Source organism: Peromyscus eremicus, chromosome 4 (genome assembly GCF_949786415.1).
Source record: "Peromyscus eremicus chromosome 4, PerEre_H2_v1, whole genome shotgun sequence".
Taxonomy (NCBI): domain Eukaryota; kingdom Metazoa; phylum Chordata; class Mammalia; order Rodentia; family Cricetidae; genus Peromyscus; species Peromyscus eremicus.
In genome coordinates this window covers 4,984,600-4,999,999 of record NC_081419.1, presented here as the reverse complement: position 1 = coordinate 4,999,999, position 15,400 = coordinate 4,984,600, and the positions used below count along the sequence as shown (strand labels likewise).

At 47.9% G+C, this 15,400-nt stretch overlaps 1 protein-coding gene and 1 long non-coding RNA gene across 2 annotated transcripts; one reads left to right on the top strand and one right to left on the bottom strand.

Annotated features, from left to right (window-relative positions):
- Positions 1-25: 25 nt before the first annotated feature.
- C4H9orf78 (chromosome 4 C9orf78 homolog) lies at positions 26-12,332 on the top strand. Its single transcript, XM_059260006.1, has 9 exons — positions 26-385; positions 1,086-1,145; positions 3,585-3,636; positions 5,888-5,958; positions 8,132-8,209; positions 9,318-9,515; positions 11,098-11,234; positions 11,319-11,417; positions 11,828-12,332. The coding sequence occupies exons 1-9, from the start codon at positions 303-305 to the stop codon at positions 11,917-11,919; spliced, it is 870 nt and encodes a 289-aa protein (XP_059115989.1). The 5' UTR covers positions 26-302; the 3' UTR covers positions 11,920-12,332.
- On the bottom strand, positions 3,096-5,933 carry LOC131908893 (uncharacterized). Its single transcript, XR_009378681.1, has 3 exons — positions 5,827-5,933; positions 5,321-5,390; positions 3,096-3,594 (listed from the first exon to the last, which is right to left on the bottom strand). It is a non-coding gene; the product is annotated as an uncharacterized LOC131908893 (long non-coding RNA).
- Positions 12,333-15,400: the final 3,068 nt, after the last annotated feature.

The following is a 15,400-nucleotide window of genomic DNA, read 5'->3' as shown; positions in this document are numbered from 1 at the left end:
ATGCCGGGAGTAGGGGGAGTGGCCGTGCTGCTGGGGCGTGGCCATATGGTTCGAAGGCTGTCATGCTGGTGGTGAGCGTGGTTACATCGCTGGGGCGTGGCCGAGGGTGTGGCTACGCGGCCGTACCTGCCTTTGCTTTTCCGAGCTGGGATCTGGGGGCCGTGCTGCTGGGGCGGGGCCCGGCAAGCCGGAGGCGGGCCTGCAGGCAGCCGGCGGTCTGACGACACTTTTGCGCGCCGGAAGTGAAAGAGGTTCCCTGTACTACGCGGCTGGTAACATAGCTCCGAAAGTCTGGCGCCGCTATGCGGATCACCGGGAAGACTTTCCGCCGCCGGCGGGCTGACTCGGAGTCGGAGGAAGATGAGCAGGAATCAGAGGAGGTTCGGTACGTGTGTGGCAGGGCCTCCACGGTCCAGGAAGAGGGAGACAGGCTTGGGGCTGGCTACCGGCTGGCACCGCGCTGACACCGTTGACCGGGAGCCAGGGTTGTCTTTCAGAGGCTCCTGGGGATAAGGCCACATTTTCCCGGCTGCGAAGCTGGGAGAGGTGTTGCGGGGTCGTACGGGTCTGACTGACGGTGATCTACCGTGCCAGGGACTCGGCCAAGGGAGACGGATGTCCTTGGAACTGAGTTAGTGTGGGAGTCCCTGAACCTATGTCCCTATTCAGGGTACCATCTGTGGGAGGCCAGTGCCCACCTTTTAAAGGGTTCCTATGAGGAGGAGAGAGGAATAAGAAACTTTTAGATAGAAAGATAGCAGAGAGGAGACAGACAGAAACACAGGATAGCTTCGGGAAGACCTTATCAAAATCCACTGGCCCCTTCTGGCTCTTCAAAAGGGCTTTTTATAACAATGCCAACGTGTGGACGAAAGACCTCCCCCTTAATAGATCAAAGCACATCGTGCAACCAAATGCAGACCCTTCCAAACGCCTGGTAACCAGGCCTGTGGTCCAGTCATCCCCTTGTGCAGCCCTGCTGGGTAAAACAAGCTCAGATCTCACTAGGAAACCTCTGTGGGTCTCCTTGAATTTCGCAGAGCATCTCTCAGCCTGTACATTACTGTTTATTCATTTTCTCCCAGGTTAAAACTTGAAGAAACCCGAGAGGTGCAGAACTTAAGGAAGAGGCCAAACGGGGTGAGGTGGGTACCACGGGGGTGGGGACGGCATCAGTGAGACACAGACACTTCCCAGCTAGGGTCTCAGTTACAAATCTCTCCTCCTTCAACATAGTTATTTCTCTAGACATGCACCTTCCACTGCTCACAGAGGGGATCAACGTTCTTTACAAATGTTTAACTTGCCACATGCCCTGAGCCTGGTGGTCTCAGAATCTGCTTCAGGTAACTAACTCGAGTTTTTTTGTGGGTTTTTTTTTTTTTTTAAGATTTATTTATTTATTATGTATACAGTGTTCTGTCTGCACGTATCCCTGCAGGCCAGAAGAGGGCACCAGATCTCATTACAGATGGTTGTGAGCCACCATGTTGCTGGGAATTGAACTCACGACCTTTGAAAGAACAGCCAGTGCTCTTAACTGCTGAGCCATCTCTCCAGCCTTTTTTTTTTTTTTTTTCTAACTCGAGTTTTTAATTACACTGATGAACTGTGACTGACAACATGTTGACAGATAAGAGTTTGGAAAACTTAGAGAAGTATAATCAAGAAATAAGCCAGGCGGTGGCGGTGCACTCCTTTAATTCCAGCACTTGGGAGGCAGAAGCAGGTGGTTCTCTGAGTTTGAGGCCAGCCTGGTCTACAGAATGAGTTCTAGGACAGCCAGGACTGTTACATGGAGAAACCCTGTCTCAAAGAACCAAAAAATAAAAAATAAAATAAACAATACCTGGTGTGGTAGTTGATGTAGCAACCTGGGCTACATAGCAAGACCCTTTATTAAAAAACCTGGTGGGCTGGAGAGATGGCACAGCAGTTAAGAGCACTGGCTGCTCTCCCAGAGGACCCAGGTTCACTTCCCAGCACCCACATGGCAGCTCACAACCATCTACGATGGGATCTGATGCCCTCTTCTGGCCTGCAGGCGTACATGCAGACAGAACACTCATCAAAACAAACAACGCTGAGGTAGAGAGATAGACAGCATTCATAATCTTTCCATGCATTGGTAACCATTGTTAGCATCTAAAGTTCTTTCCCACCTGTTTCTTTTTTATTTTTGAAGATTTTAATCAATTTTATATCTACTTTTTTCCCATGCTTTTTAAAAATCGACTCATTGTGATGTTGTGAGCTTCTGCCCATATTGTGTGTTTTTCAGAAAATCTTTTCAGAAGACTGTACAATGCTGTACCCCAGGAGTATGTACTGTAATTTGTTAGTCGACTGCCTCGGTGGGTGGAGTGACTCACACCTATACTTCCAGACTTGAGAGACTGAAATACTGGGAGTGCCATGAGTTTGATGCCAGCCCAGGCTACAGAGTGAAACCTCCTCTCAGCAACAACACAGCCAGTCCTAGTGGCCCAAACCCGTCGGCCCAGCTACCTGGGAGGCTGAAGTGGGACAGTCACAAGTTTAAGGCCTGCTGGGCAACTTAATGAGACCATATCTCAAAAATCAAAGAAACAACAAGTGTCGGGGATAGCTCAGTGATAGTCTGAGGGCCGAGCCTCTGTGAGGCCCTGACTTCAACCTCTGTAGGTCATTTTGTAAATTTTCACCATCAGCTATAAATACGTGGTGCATATTCTCTGGCATTTGTCTTCTGTTACAGTTTCCTTGACTGGCAGAATCTTATGCTGGGATTTCCAGACCACAGTGATATCAAATGGTCATGCAAGAATGTGCACTAGGTGCCTCCCTTGCCTCTCCCTCCCACTCAGGTGTGCCGAGCACTGTGTCCTCCTCAGTCACGGTGTGCCGAGCACTGTGTCCCCCCACTCACGGTGTGCCGAGCACTGTGTCCTCCTCAGTAACGGTGTGCCGAGCACTGTGTCCTCCTCCCACTCACGGTGTGCCGAGCACTGTGTCCCCCCACTCACGGTGTGCCGACCACTGTGCTCTCCCTCCCACTCACGGTGTGCCGAGCACCGTGTCCTCCTCCCACTCATGGTGTGCCGAGCACTGTGTTCTTCTTTGGCTTTTGCAGCTACCTTCCTACCTACCCTCAGTACTCCAGCCTGCAAACCTGATTGTCCCAGTTAGCCTCCTGTTGCTGTGACCATGACCAGAAACAACGTGCAGAGGAAAGGTTTATTTGGTGTACATATTTTGATCGCATTCAGTTATTGGGGGTAGTCATGGCAGGAACCTGAGGCAGGAACTGAAGCAGAGACCGTGGAGGAACACTGCTTATTGCTTGCTTCCCAGGTTTACATTCAGCTACCTTATACAACACGGGACCACATACCCAGGGGAGGGAGCCCTGCACACACTAATCATAAGAAACTGCTCTACAGGCTTGCCTACAGGCCAGTGTGATGGAGGCATTTTCTCAGTTGAAGTTTCCTCTTCCCAGATGACTCTAGCTTGTGTCAGTTGACAAAATAACTAGCCAGCACATTGATTTCCTCCTTGTCTCTGTGTCATTTCTCTTTGTGTCTTTGTTTTCTTTTGCTCAGTGCTGCCGCCCTGCTGGTGGGAGAGAAGGTTCAAGAGGAAACTACTCTGGTGGTGAGTATGGGCTCCTCTCTGGGGCTGCTCTTCTGTGTGTCTTCCTAAGGTATAACCATGGTGCCAGAGAGATGGCTCAGTCAGAGTCCTTGCTGTGCAAGCACAAGGGTCCAAGCTTGGATCCCTGGCGCCCACATGAACAGCTGAGAGAGGTGGCACACACCTGTAATCCGAGCCCTGGGGAGGCAGAGGCAGGACGAGGTGCTGAGTAAGCAAGCTAAGAGACCCTGCCTCAAAGCCTGTAAGTCAAAGGATTGGGGGAACGGCTCTGTGGGTAAAGTGCTGAAGTTGTTGCTGCTGAAGTATGGGGACCTGACTCAGGCCCCTAGTACCAACACAAAAGCTGTACATGATGGCATACATCTATAGCCCCAGCGGGTTGGAGTGGAGACAGTGGAGCTCTAGAGCTGACTGGCCAGCAGTCTACCCAAAGCAGTAACCTCTGTCTGAGATACTTAAGCTGGAAAGTGATTGAGGCAGATGCCTGACTTTGATCTCTTGTCTCCACAACCACACATTTGTACACACAAATGTGCATATACACTCCACACACAAAACTAACATGCATGGTCACATATATCTTAAGCCCCCGGGTATCTGCCCCATGGGGTTTTCTTCCCAGAGTTCAGGGGAAGATGCTTTAAGTAGCTGGGATCTAATCTGAGGGATATTAAATGAATCTACACACACTGAACTCTTTCAGTCCATTCACTTATTCTTCTAAGTCAATTCTACAAGTGCCGTGGGGGTACCAGTTTATATGCACTTACAAGCAGTAATTCTTTGGCAATGCAATGCAAAGCTTAAAGTTTTCAGGTCATAGAGAGAGGTGATAAGATCCACACATAGAGCAGTAATTATCGGCTTTCATTTACAACCCCAAAGGGGAGTGACTAGTGGATAGAGTCAACTAAGGGCTAAAATCAATTAGGGGATCTAAAGAGGAATGTTATGTGCTCAGACTCTGTTCTTAGAAGTGGCTAGGTAAAAGGTTAGGTGTCTACGTGTCAGTATAAGTCATGAGTAAAATAACACTGGCTTTTCTCCTTTGGCACCGCTCCTGACTAAGCTTATCCCCCATCAGCACCACTTTCTGCATCACAACATGCAGCATTTGGTTTATAAAAGCACTTTCACTCTGAGTCAGTTGCTAAAGGGAAGAATCTTTAGAACTAAGGATAACCACTGGGCTATGGGACAAAAGAGGAGCACTTAAGCTTAATTTGCACAAGAAACGAAGCTTGGCACCTATCATCCGACTGGCCTTAGTGGTTGTCTCATAGGGTCAGTGGAAATATTTACCTTATCTTAGTAACTAGAAGATGGCCGAACACCATCCTGGTAATTTTGCAGGCAGTAATCTCTTAAATTAGGGTCTTGTGTTAATAAACGGGGTGAAGGTGAGGATTTAAGGTTAGCGAGGTTAGCTTTTCTTGTAGGCAAGATGAGCTCAGAGCACACTAGTGCTCATGTGTCTGCAGTCTGTCCTTGGATGTATGAGAAGTGTCTCCAGGTGTCTCTTTATCCAGAGATGGCCCTGGCTAGATGTCTGCTAATGAAGGTAATTCCAGAAAGGCAGACTCTAAGTCTATGCTAGACTAAGAGGAACAAAGGCCTGATTATGGGAAGGGGTCTTGACTGTGTGACTGTTTCCAAACACAGCTGGGGGATGTTATCCACATACCTCAAAATGTATAGGGGAAGTAGTGCCCAGTGAATGATCAGTCACAGTGTTAGAAGTTCCTGGGAAAAGACTGGAATAGCACACAAGAAATCACTGCAGGAAACAGCTAACACATTAAAAAGCTAATATCACCCAAACTCCTTGAGTTTTGGCTTCCCTCTGGCAGAGCCCTTGGCTATGCCAGGTTTTTTTTAGTCAGTGTCAGCTGAATTCCTACTTCATATTTCTGCAGCTCACAGCACACATACACATACAAAGTAAGGAAAGCTGGGTGGTGGTGGTGGAACATACCTTTAATCTCAGCACTTGGGAAGCAGAGGCAGGTGGATCTCTGAGTTTGAGGCCAGCCTGGTCTACAGAGTGAGTTCAGGACAGCTTGGCTGTGCTATCTCAAAAAACAAAAATAAAGAAGAAAAATAAGGTGGAGAATGATTGAGGACACACAACATTGACCTCTGACCTTCATGGGTATGTACATGTATGTGTACGTGCACCTGCACACTCACAGATCACTAACTCAGCTGCGGCTATTCTAGATGCTTCCTCTAAGCTGTGTGCTTTCTGCAGGATGACCCTTTCCAAATGACGACAGGTGGCATGGTGGACATGAAGAAGCTGAAGGAGAGAGGCAAAGATAAGTAAGTGGAGGGAACTAGGGCAAACGCACTGTCGCCTGGGCCTGAGCAGGCAGGGAGGGCGAGGGCTGCTGAGACATCCTGCACAGAGCTACATACAGCCTCTGTGCTGTGCCGGGGTGTGCTAATTAGAAACAACCCCAGTGGAAGGCTCAGAGCCAAGAGAGAAGAATGCTTTTGTAAGGGGCCTTGTTCATTATTTCAAACACGGGGAAGCTTTGTATGAAAACCTAGTTACAAAAATTACCAGAGTCCAGCTCCAGCGGGATTCTGAGCTGCAGGACGGAGGTGTGGAGTCGGTGAAAATGAAGAGGCTGGCCACTGGTTGTCTTTCAAACAGATGCCCTGAGTAACTCTAGCCACTGTTTTTATATGAGTTCTAGTGCATCCAGGCACGAGCAGTTTCAATACATGTCTCTTTAATCGTTTTCCAAGAATCATTACCATTTTCCCAATTTAGTTTCTTTTCCTCTTCCTCACTCCCTTGACGTCATTGACCTTTTCCTCATCTCATTAATTTTTATATTGCAAGCCAAATGGTTATATCTAGCCAGGAACATCTTATCCATGCTGTGCCCTAGCCAGCAGCAAACATGCGGTTATTAAAAAAAGAGATTCAAGTCTTATGATTAGTCCTTAACAGTGTAATATTTTATATTTTTGTAATCAGCCATACCTAGGATATTATTTTCAAGTGTAAGTCAATTTCTAAATAATCTGTATATCACTTTATGTGGACAACAGTTGTAATCCTATTTATAAATTCTCAAAATGGTAGTGATTACCTAATTCTCTAACTTTTGGGGCCAAGTTTATATTCTTCCTGGCAGTTTCTACGTGTACTTTTACTTCCAAGGGAACTGGGAGTTTTAACTGAAAAAACATCTAACCGTTCATGTCCTGGCACCAGAGAGATGTCTGACCTTTCATGTCCTTTGCCTTTTCCTTATATGTTCCTGTAAGTTTTTAATGTCATCTTTTCAGAAACCATCTCCCAATATAGTTATTTCTTTTTTAGGATAGTTAAGTAAGCAAGAATCATTAACCTTCGTGAGTTCCTCCTGCTTACTGAGAATGACTGCAAAGGCAGCCAGGGGTGACCGGAGGAACTGGTTTCTGTGAATGATTGCAGAGAGGTTCATTTCCTTGGAGAGACTTTTAGAAAAAAGTATCAGCTTTTCTTTCCAGTAAACTCAACTACAATCACAATTGGCAAAGAAAATCTAAGAATTACCATGAGAATGAGCATGGCCACAGTTAGAGAGGCCTGAAGCCTCCCTAGGACCAGCCCAGGGGTCTGCAGCACCTGAGCTCCCTGGGATCAGCACAGGGGTCTGCAGCACCTGAGCTCCCTGGGATCAGCACAGGGGTCTGCAGCACCTGAGCTCCCTGGGATCAGCACAGGGGTCTGCAGCACCTGAGCTCCCTGGGATCAGCACAGGGGTCTGCAGCATCCCTTCCACAGGTCCTTCCAGGTGGATGGGATTCTCCAAAGGGCCTTGCCTTATAGAGTTCCATTCGCAAAACATTTATGCACCATTCCCAGGGGTGACAGCATGGCTTCCAACAAAAAAATAATGCACTGAAAACCCCAGCACTCAGGAAACGAAAGCAGGAGGATTGGGAGTTCAAGGCCAGATTAGACTGCATGAGACCCTCTTTAAAAAAAAAGTAAATGTATTTAAGGAACTAGGGAGATGGTATAGTGAGTAAAGTGAAGGGCCTGGGTTGAGATGCCTGACACACATAAAATCCAAGTGTGGCAGCATGTGTCTGTAACCCCTGCATTAGGGAGTGCAGGCAGTGGATCCTGGGGACTTGGTAGCCAACCTGTCTATCCAAAATAATGAGCTGTGGACTAGTAAAAGTTCATCTTAAAAGACAAAGGGGAGGAGCCAACGGGAGGAGGGGCACTCTGACACAACCTCTGACCTCCACGTGTGCATGCAGGGTCACACATGCATACACAGGAACTACCTATTATACACACTTGCAAAAGAAAGTATGCACTCATTCTCTAAGTCTAAAAGCTGCTGCCGCCTATTGCTTGCATGTGTCTAGGGTTTTTTCTCTTTATATACCATACTGTGTCATAGATTTTCATGTATTTTCTGTTGTATCAGAGCTGTCTGATGTAACTTGGCCTCAATGAATGTGACCTTCTTCCTACTCTCAGGGTCAGTGAAGAGGAGGACCTGCACCTGGGGACATCCTTTTCTGCAGAAACTAACCGGAGGGATGAGGATGCAGACATGTAGGTACCAGTGTGTCTCAGTGTCTGTAACACTGGAGTCGGCCCCAGCCAGACTGTCACAAATGTCTAGTCACAGATAGTGCCTCTCGGGTTTCCTTAGCCATGCCCTCCCAACTTCTCAGGCTTGAGATCTTTGAAAGCCTCTTAAAAGTCCTTTCACAGGGTGGGTCTTATATTTGCACTTACATTTCTGTCCCTCCCTCCTCCCCTCTCCTTCCTTCCTTTCTCTGGAGGGATAGATACCAGACAGTACATTCTCAGCCCTTGGATGTTTTGACTAGTGATATTTCCCCCAAACACAAGGACTGTCGCCACTTCCACCAAGGCCTTCAAAATGTTCCAGAGTCCCTCCCTAGAACCCTACCCACTCTTCCTCTCTTTTCCTTTATCTTGATAAATCCAGTTCATTCTGCTGGGGGGGGGGGGGGGAGAAGAGAAACATAATGCCACCTTCTGTCTTAAAGAGCCTTGGATATGATCACATCTGGAGATTGGGTGTTGTAGTCTCCAGTACACATTGATGTTTTCAGTTGAAATTTTCAAAATTTGAATGAACTCAAGTCAGGTATGGTGGCACACACCTGTAATTCTAACATCAAGGAGGCTGAGGCAGGAGGATCTCAAACTTGAAACCATCTAGGTCACACAGTGTGAGACTGTCAAAAGTAGCCTCCAGGTATTTTTATTTTTCTTAATTTCTCCATGAACTGATAATTTCCTCATTGGAGACAGGTGTGTTGACACTTGAATTTAATCCCAACACTTGAGAAATAGAGGCAGGTAGGTCTCTGAGTTCAAGGCCAGCCTGGTCTGTATAAAGAAGGCTAGCCAGGGCTTCATAATGAGAACCTGTCTTCAAAACAATTGTCCTGTATTGATAGGTGAGATGGCTCAATGGGTAGAGACCTCTGCCACCAGCCTTAGGACTGTACTCAGTCTCCAGGACCCGCGTGTGGGAGATGTCAGCTCCCACATGTGTGTCGTCGTGTACATGCTGTGCACATACTTGGTACATGAGGTAAAAGGTGAAAAGGATTTCATTAAAATGCTAATTAGCAGGTGCCTGTGGTGGCCTCTCCGGCCCCCTGAGCCTGTCGTCCCTTCTCAGGATGAAGTACATTGAGACGGAGCTGAAGAAGAGGAAGGGGATTGTGGAGCAAGAGGAACAGAAGGCCAAGCCCAAGAATGCCGAGGACTGCCTCTATGAACTGCCAGAGAACATCCGCGTCTCATCCGCCAAGAAGACGGAGGAGATGCTGTCCAACCAGATGCTGAGCGGCATCCCCGAGGTGGACCTGGGGATAGAGTATGTCTCCCAGCCCTGGCTGTGCCCCTGCCCTTGGGAAGAGCCACCAACCATCCAGTTAGCGGTTACAGAGAGCACAGAGCCTAGAGCACAGAGCATTTGCCTAGCATTCCTACGAGTTCCGGGAAGCTGGGGAGCTGGCTCAGGTAGTTAAGTACTTGTCATTGTAGGCATGAGGACTTCAGTTTGATCCCAGAACCCATGTCAGAAAAGCCGGGTAGAGAGGGCACACTGGGCAGGTGGAGGTCAGAGAGCTGTTTGGGCCCCTTGGCCGGCCAGCCAAGCCTCCTTAGTGAGCTCCAGGCCAGTGAGACACCCTGCCTCAGACAAGGTGGGTGGCTTCGTATCTGAGGTGGTCCTCTGGCCTTCCCATGCACGCGCATCCGCATGCACACACACATGCATGTGCACACACGCACAGAAGCACAGGTGCTCACAAAAGTTATGGAGGTCCTTCTCAGTCTCCTTGGGAACCTGCAGACAAGTTCTCTCAGGCAAGTTGTCTCCAGAAGTTTCTTGTTATACCTGGTCTCCGTGGCTGAAGAGACTTGAGGGCCCCTGACCTCTGGAAGCAAAAGTGTCTCTGTTTATTTCCATCAAGGGCCGTGTAAAAGGCTGGTCCGTGCCTCCTCCGTGAACCGTTTCTCACCTGCAGGGAAACAAGTACAGTGAGTGGTCAGCAGCTTCATTGCTTAGAGTAAAGTGTTAGGAGGTAGCGTGTGGATTCTGGTCTTTTTCTGGCCTGGCAGGGTTTGAACCTTAGGCAGCCTGCTTCATTTTTGTGGAACATGATTTCTTGTGTGTGTGCATATGTGTGTTTCTGGGGATTTGAACCAGGACCTCACTCATGCTAGGTAAGTACTCTGCCACAAAGCTGCATCCCAGCCTAAGATTTCCTTTTTGTTTTGTTGTTTGTTTGTTTGTTTGAGACAGGGTTTCTCTGTGTAGCTGTGTAGCCCTGGCTGTCCTGGAACTCACCATAGAGCAGGCTGGCCTCAAACTCAGAGATCCTCCTGCCTGTCCTCTGAGTGATGTGGTTAAAGGTGTGCGCCACCACTGCCAGGCTCCAAGATTTCCTCTTTGTCAAAGAGAACACATCTGTTCTCCAATGGCTCTGAGTTCTCCATACCGATGTGATGACAGGGTCAGGCCAGGTAGGGTGGCACACATTGGTATCTGAACCCTGGGGAGGCTGAGGCAAGAGGAGATGAATCTTGAGTTCCAGGCCAACTGGGGCTTCGTAGAAAGCCTTGTCCTAAAAACAAAAAGAAGCCATGTGGTAATGGCACATACCTTTAATCCCAGCACTCGGGAGGCAGAAGCAGGTGGATCTCTGTGAATTCATGGCCAGCCTGGTCGACAGAGTAAGTTCCAGGACAGCCAGGGCTACACAGGACTACCCTGTCTTGAAAAACAAAACCCAAAAGGAAAGAAGGAAAGGCATGAAGCAGCCTGGTACACTGTAGAGCTCGGTGCTCTGGGACAAAAACTTTTCCTTGTGCAGTAGGAGTGGCCAGCCTCACTGGTTAATTCCAAAGGTGTGCTGATCTCATATGAGGTGTGCCTCTTTCTCTTTCCATAGTGCTAAAATAAAAAATATCATTTCCACGGAGGATGCCAAGGCCCGGCTGCTGGCAGAGCAGCAGAACAAGAAGAAGGACAGTGAGACTTCATTTGTGCCCACCAACATGGCTGTGAACTATGTCCAGCACAACCGCTGTGAGTGCCCTGCCTGCCCCCACACCCCATGAGTCTAAAAGCCCCACCTCCTGCCTCATGGTCCCTTGTTCTTTCTCTGCTCAGTTTATCACGAAGAGCTCAATGCACCCATCCGAAGAAACAAAGAAGAGCCCAAAGCCCGGCCCTTGCGAGTGGGTGACACAGAGAAGCCGGAGCCTGAACGTGAGTACAGCCCTGGGTGGCACTTAAGTGGCCTGTGTAGTAGTGTGCCTGCTGGGCAGGGCAGTGCTGAAGCCCTAAGGGACGAAGGCATCTGACCCAGACTCCTGCTGAGGACCATGGCCATGTGCCTTCCCCTATCCAAGCTGGGGGCTCCTCCTTGGTAAAATGAAGAGAGGTGTAGGGGCAGCCCGTTGGTTGCTTGGGGGACCCCAAGCTGTCAAGCTAGTAGAGACTGAGTTTGAAAGTTTCGGAAAGGGAAAAGCAAAACACCAGGAAATAACAGCCACATGGCAAGGTCCACCTGAGCCTCGGTGCTGGGCTGCTGTCGTGGACAACTCCAACCAGATCCTCACTTTGGAACAGTGGTCTCTGCTGGTTCCACCATGACAGGCAGCCTCTGTTCTCCTCAGGGTCCCCTCCCAACCGCAAGCGTCCTGCTAACGAGAAGGCCACAGATGACTACCACTACGAGAAGTTCAAGAAGATGAACAGGCGCTACTGAGGGGCTGGATAGCGCGTACACACACCATGAGAAGTTTGAGGAGATGAGTGGGGAAGGAGGGGAAGAAAGCACACATGCACACACACACACTCACACATGTCCAAGTACAAACAATGCCCTGCGTAGAACCCGCTTCTTAGTTGTTGGGGTTCTCTATCAGATGGCGCTTCTGCTTACCTGCTAAATTTCTGTTCTGGTTTTGGGTTGGAGACTGCGCCACCTCTCTGTGTATCCCAGGCTGGCCTTGAACTCCCTCTTCTTCCCTACTGGGATTTTAGAGGCCCCACCACACCTGACTGGCATTTTCAAGCACTGACTTTGTAGTTTTCAAAGTAAAACAATGTATCTATGTCTATGTTGTTTCCTACCTGGGGCAAACCTTCTCAAGAGTGTTATTAAATTGTTTGTAAATATGTTGCCTTTGCCTTAATGTTGTTCCAGCTCAGGAAGACCTAGGTGTGTTCATTGTGGGTTTGTTTGTTTTGGTTTTGGTTTTTCGAGACAGGGTTTCTCCATGTAATTTTGGAGCCTGTCCTGGATCTCACTCTGTAGGCCAGGCTGGCCTCGAACTCACAGAGATCCACCTGGCTCTGCCTCCCAAGTGCTGGGATTAAAGGCGTGCGCCACCACTCCTTGTTTATTTACGATTTATTTATGTATATGGGTGTTTTGTCTTCACGTATGTCTGTGTACCCTGTGTGTACACACAGTGCCTATGGAGGCCAGAGGAGGGTGTCAGTTATCCTGGAACTGGAGTTACCCATGGTTGTGAGCCGCCATGTCCATGCTAGGAATCGAACCCGGGTCCTCAGGAAGAGCAGCCTGTGCTCTTAACCATTGAGCCATCTTCTCTAGTCTATTTACATTGTGTTTTGTGGTTATATACATAACCATGGTTTCCATCACTGTTTGAAATGGGCTTGAAAAATACATCTGTCCTGCTGGGTGTGGTGGCACATGCCTTTAATCCCCACACTCAGGAGGGAGAGGCAAGGAGATCTCTGTGAGTTTGAGATCTACCTGGTCTACATAGTGAGTTTCAGGACAACCAGGAGAGACTATATCTCGAAAAGAAAAGAAAGAAAAATACATCTGTCCAGTTCACAGCAGAAAAATGGAGGATGGTTCAGATACACTGTCATTCCCTGACTCTTACAGAGCTACAAGTTCTTTTGATTAAGAAGGAAAAGCAGAGGCAGGCAGATCTCTGTGAGTTTGAGGCCAGCCTAGTCTACAGAGCGAGTTCCAGGACACCAAAGTTACACAGAAAAACACTGTTTTGTTTCCCCTCTTTGGTCCTAGATTGGTCTTGATCTTAATATAGAGCTAAGAGTGACCTTGGCTTCTTTTCCTCCTACCTTTACCTCCTGGAATTAGTTTAGCACCACAGTTCCTGGCACAGGATTTCTGTAGACATTTTGCCCTCAACAAGGTTGAGCATTACTCTCCACTGCCTTAAGTGTGGGCCTTGCACACTGACTTCCAAAGAGGAGAGAGGTCCACAGGGAACCTCACAGTGGAAAACACGTAGATGCAGCCTTGTGCTGATTCATTTCTGTCAGTGACACAAACCTAGACGTACATGGGAAGAGGAAACCTCACCTGAGAAATTTCCTCCCTCAGATTAGGCTGGGGGGCTTTTTCTTAATTACTAATGGATGTAGGAGGACCCAGGCTGCTGTGGGTGGTGCCATCTCTAGGCATGTAGACCTGTAGCTGAGGGGCTGGAGAGATGGCTCAGTGTTTAAGAGCACTGACTGCCCTGCTAGAGGACCTGCGTTCAATTCCCAGCACTGACATGGTAGCTCACGGCTGTCTAACTCCAGTTCCAGTGGATTCGACACCCTCACAGACAGACATGCAGTCAAAAAAAAATGCACATAAAAATAAATAATAAAAGAAAAAGCAAGCCAGAGGGAACATGCTAGTATGTAATTCCACGGGCTAGTAATTCCACGGACTCTTCAGTTTAGGCCCTCAGGTTCCTACCTTGAGTTCCTGCCTTGGCCTCTCTTCATGGAATATACCTGGAAGATGAAATAAACCCTTTCCTCCCATAAGTGGCTTTTGGTCATAGTGTTTATCATAGTAATTGAAAGCAAAGTAGTACCGTCAGAGGCTGGAGAGATGCTAACAAGTTAAGGGTGTCATTCTTGTACAAACCTGAGTTCAATTCCTGGCACCCACTTTGTTCACCACACCCCAAAGAAATTTTAAAATGAAACAAGAAACAAGGTCTGAGGTATGCCTCCACGATAGCATTTGCCTACAGTGCATGAGGCCCTGGTCTAGGCAGACTTTCCTGTCCCAACAGCCCACTACCAAATAACCACAGACTTATTAATTATAGGTGCTTGGCTGATTTAGGCTTGCTACTAACTAGCTCTTTCAACTTAAATTAATCCGTATTTCTTATCTATGTTCTATCCTGTGGTCCTAACTTTTTTCAGCACGACATGTTCATCTCCTGCTTCCTCTGCATCTAGATGGCGACTCTGCTCTCCTTCCCAGTGTTCTCTCAGTCTGGCTCTCCCGCCTAACCTCTTCCTGCCTAGCTATTGGCCAATTGGCTCTTTATTAAAACTAATGAGAGTACGCCTTTAATCCCAGCACTCGGGAGGCAGAGCCAGGCGGATCTCTGTGAGTTCGAGGCCAGCCTGGGCTACCAAGTGAGCTCCAGGAAAGGCGCAAAGCTATACAGAGAAACCCTGTCTCAAAAAAAAAAAAAAAAAAAAACCTAAAAAAAAAAAAAAAAAAACTAATGAGAGTAATACATATTCACAGTGTACATAAGGATTACTCCACAGCCACCTCGGATTCATCTTAGTGCCCCCCAAGTGTCTATCTAGTATTCCTCAGAACTCCCAAGTCATTTAAAAAACAAGGCGCGTGTCAGATGCATCCAAGAGGAGTTGGGGGGTCAACACTGTGGGGAGCTGGATGGGTTCCCTAAGTAAGAAACTGGATGAACTATGGGCTTTAGTTAATATAGTGGTTCATAGATTTTAACAAGTATAATATAAAGATGTCAATTTTTAAAATTTCTTTAGACATGGGAGTCTCATTGTGTAGCCCTGGCTGCCCCTATAATTTGCTGTGTAGGCCAGGGTGGCTCCAATTTACAGAGATCCACCTACCTTGGCCTCCAAGAGTGCTAGGATTAAAGGTGTGTGCCACACTACCCAGCTCTCAAATGTCAGATTTACTTACTTTTTATTTTTTTGAGGCAGGGTCCACTATGTATTTTTGATGTGCCTCAAACTTGTACAGATCTGCCTGCCTCAGTTTCTTGAGTGCTGGGATTAAAGGCGCACACCACCCACCGCACCTTGACCCAACGTCAGATTTTAATAATAGGGAACCAGAGGTGGCGGGTGTCATATGGGAACTCACTATAGCCTCACATTTCTTATTCATTTATTATTATGTGTATACCGACATGAGTTTATGTGCAGCTGATGCATATAGATGCCTGCGTCAT

Bases quoted from the DNA above. Each gene is read 5' to 3' on its own strand.
- C4H9orf78 (XM_059260006.1), top strand. From the start codon at position 303: ATGCGGATCACCGGGAAGACTTTCCGCCGCCGGCGGGCTGACTCGGAG. The intron at 1,146-3,584 runs GTGGGTACCACG...TCTTTTGCTCAG, and splicing joins AAGAGGCCAAACGGGGTGAG to TGCTGCCGCCCTGCTGGTGG. The intron at 5,959-8,131 runs GTAAGTGGAGGG...TCCTACTCTCAG, and splicing joins AAGGAGAGAGGCAAAGATAA to GGTCAGTGAAGAGGAGGACC.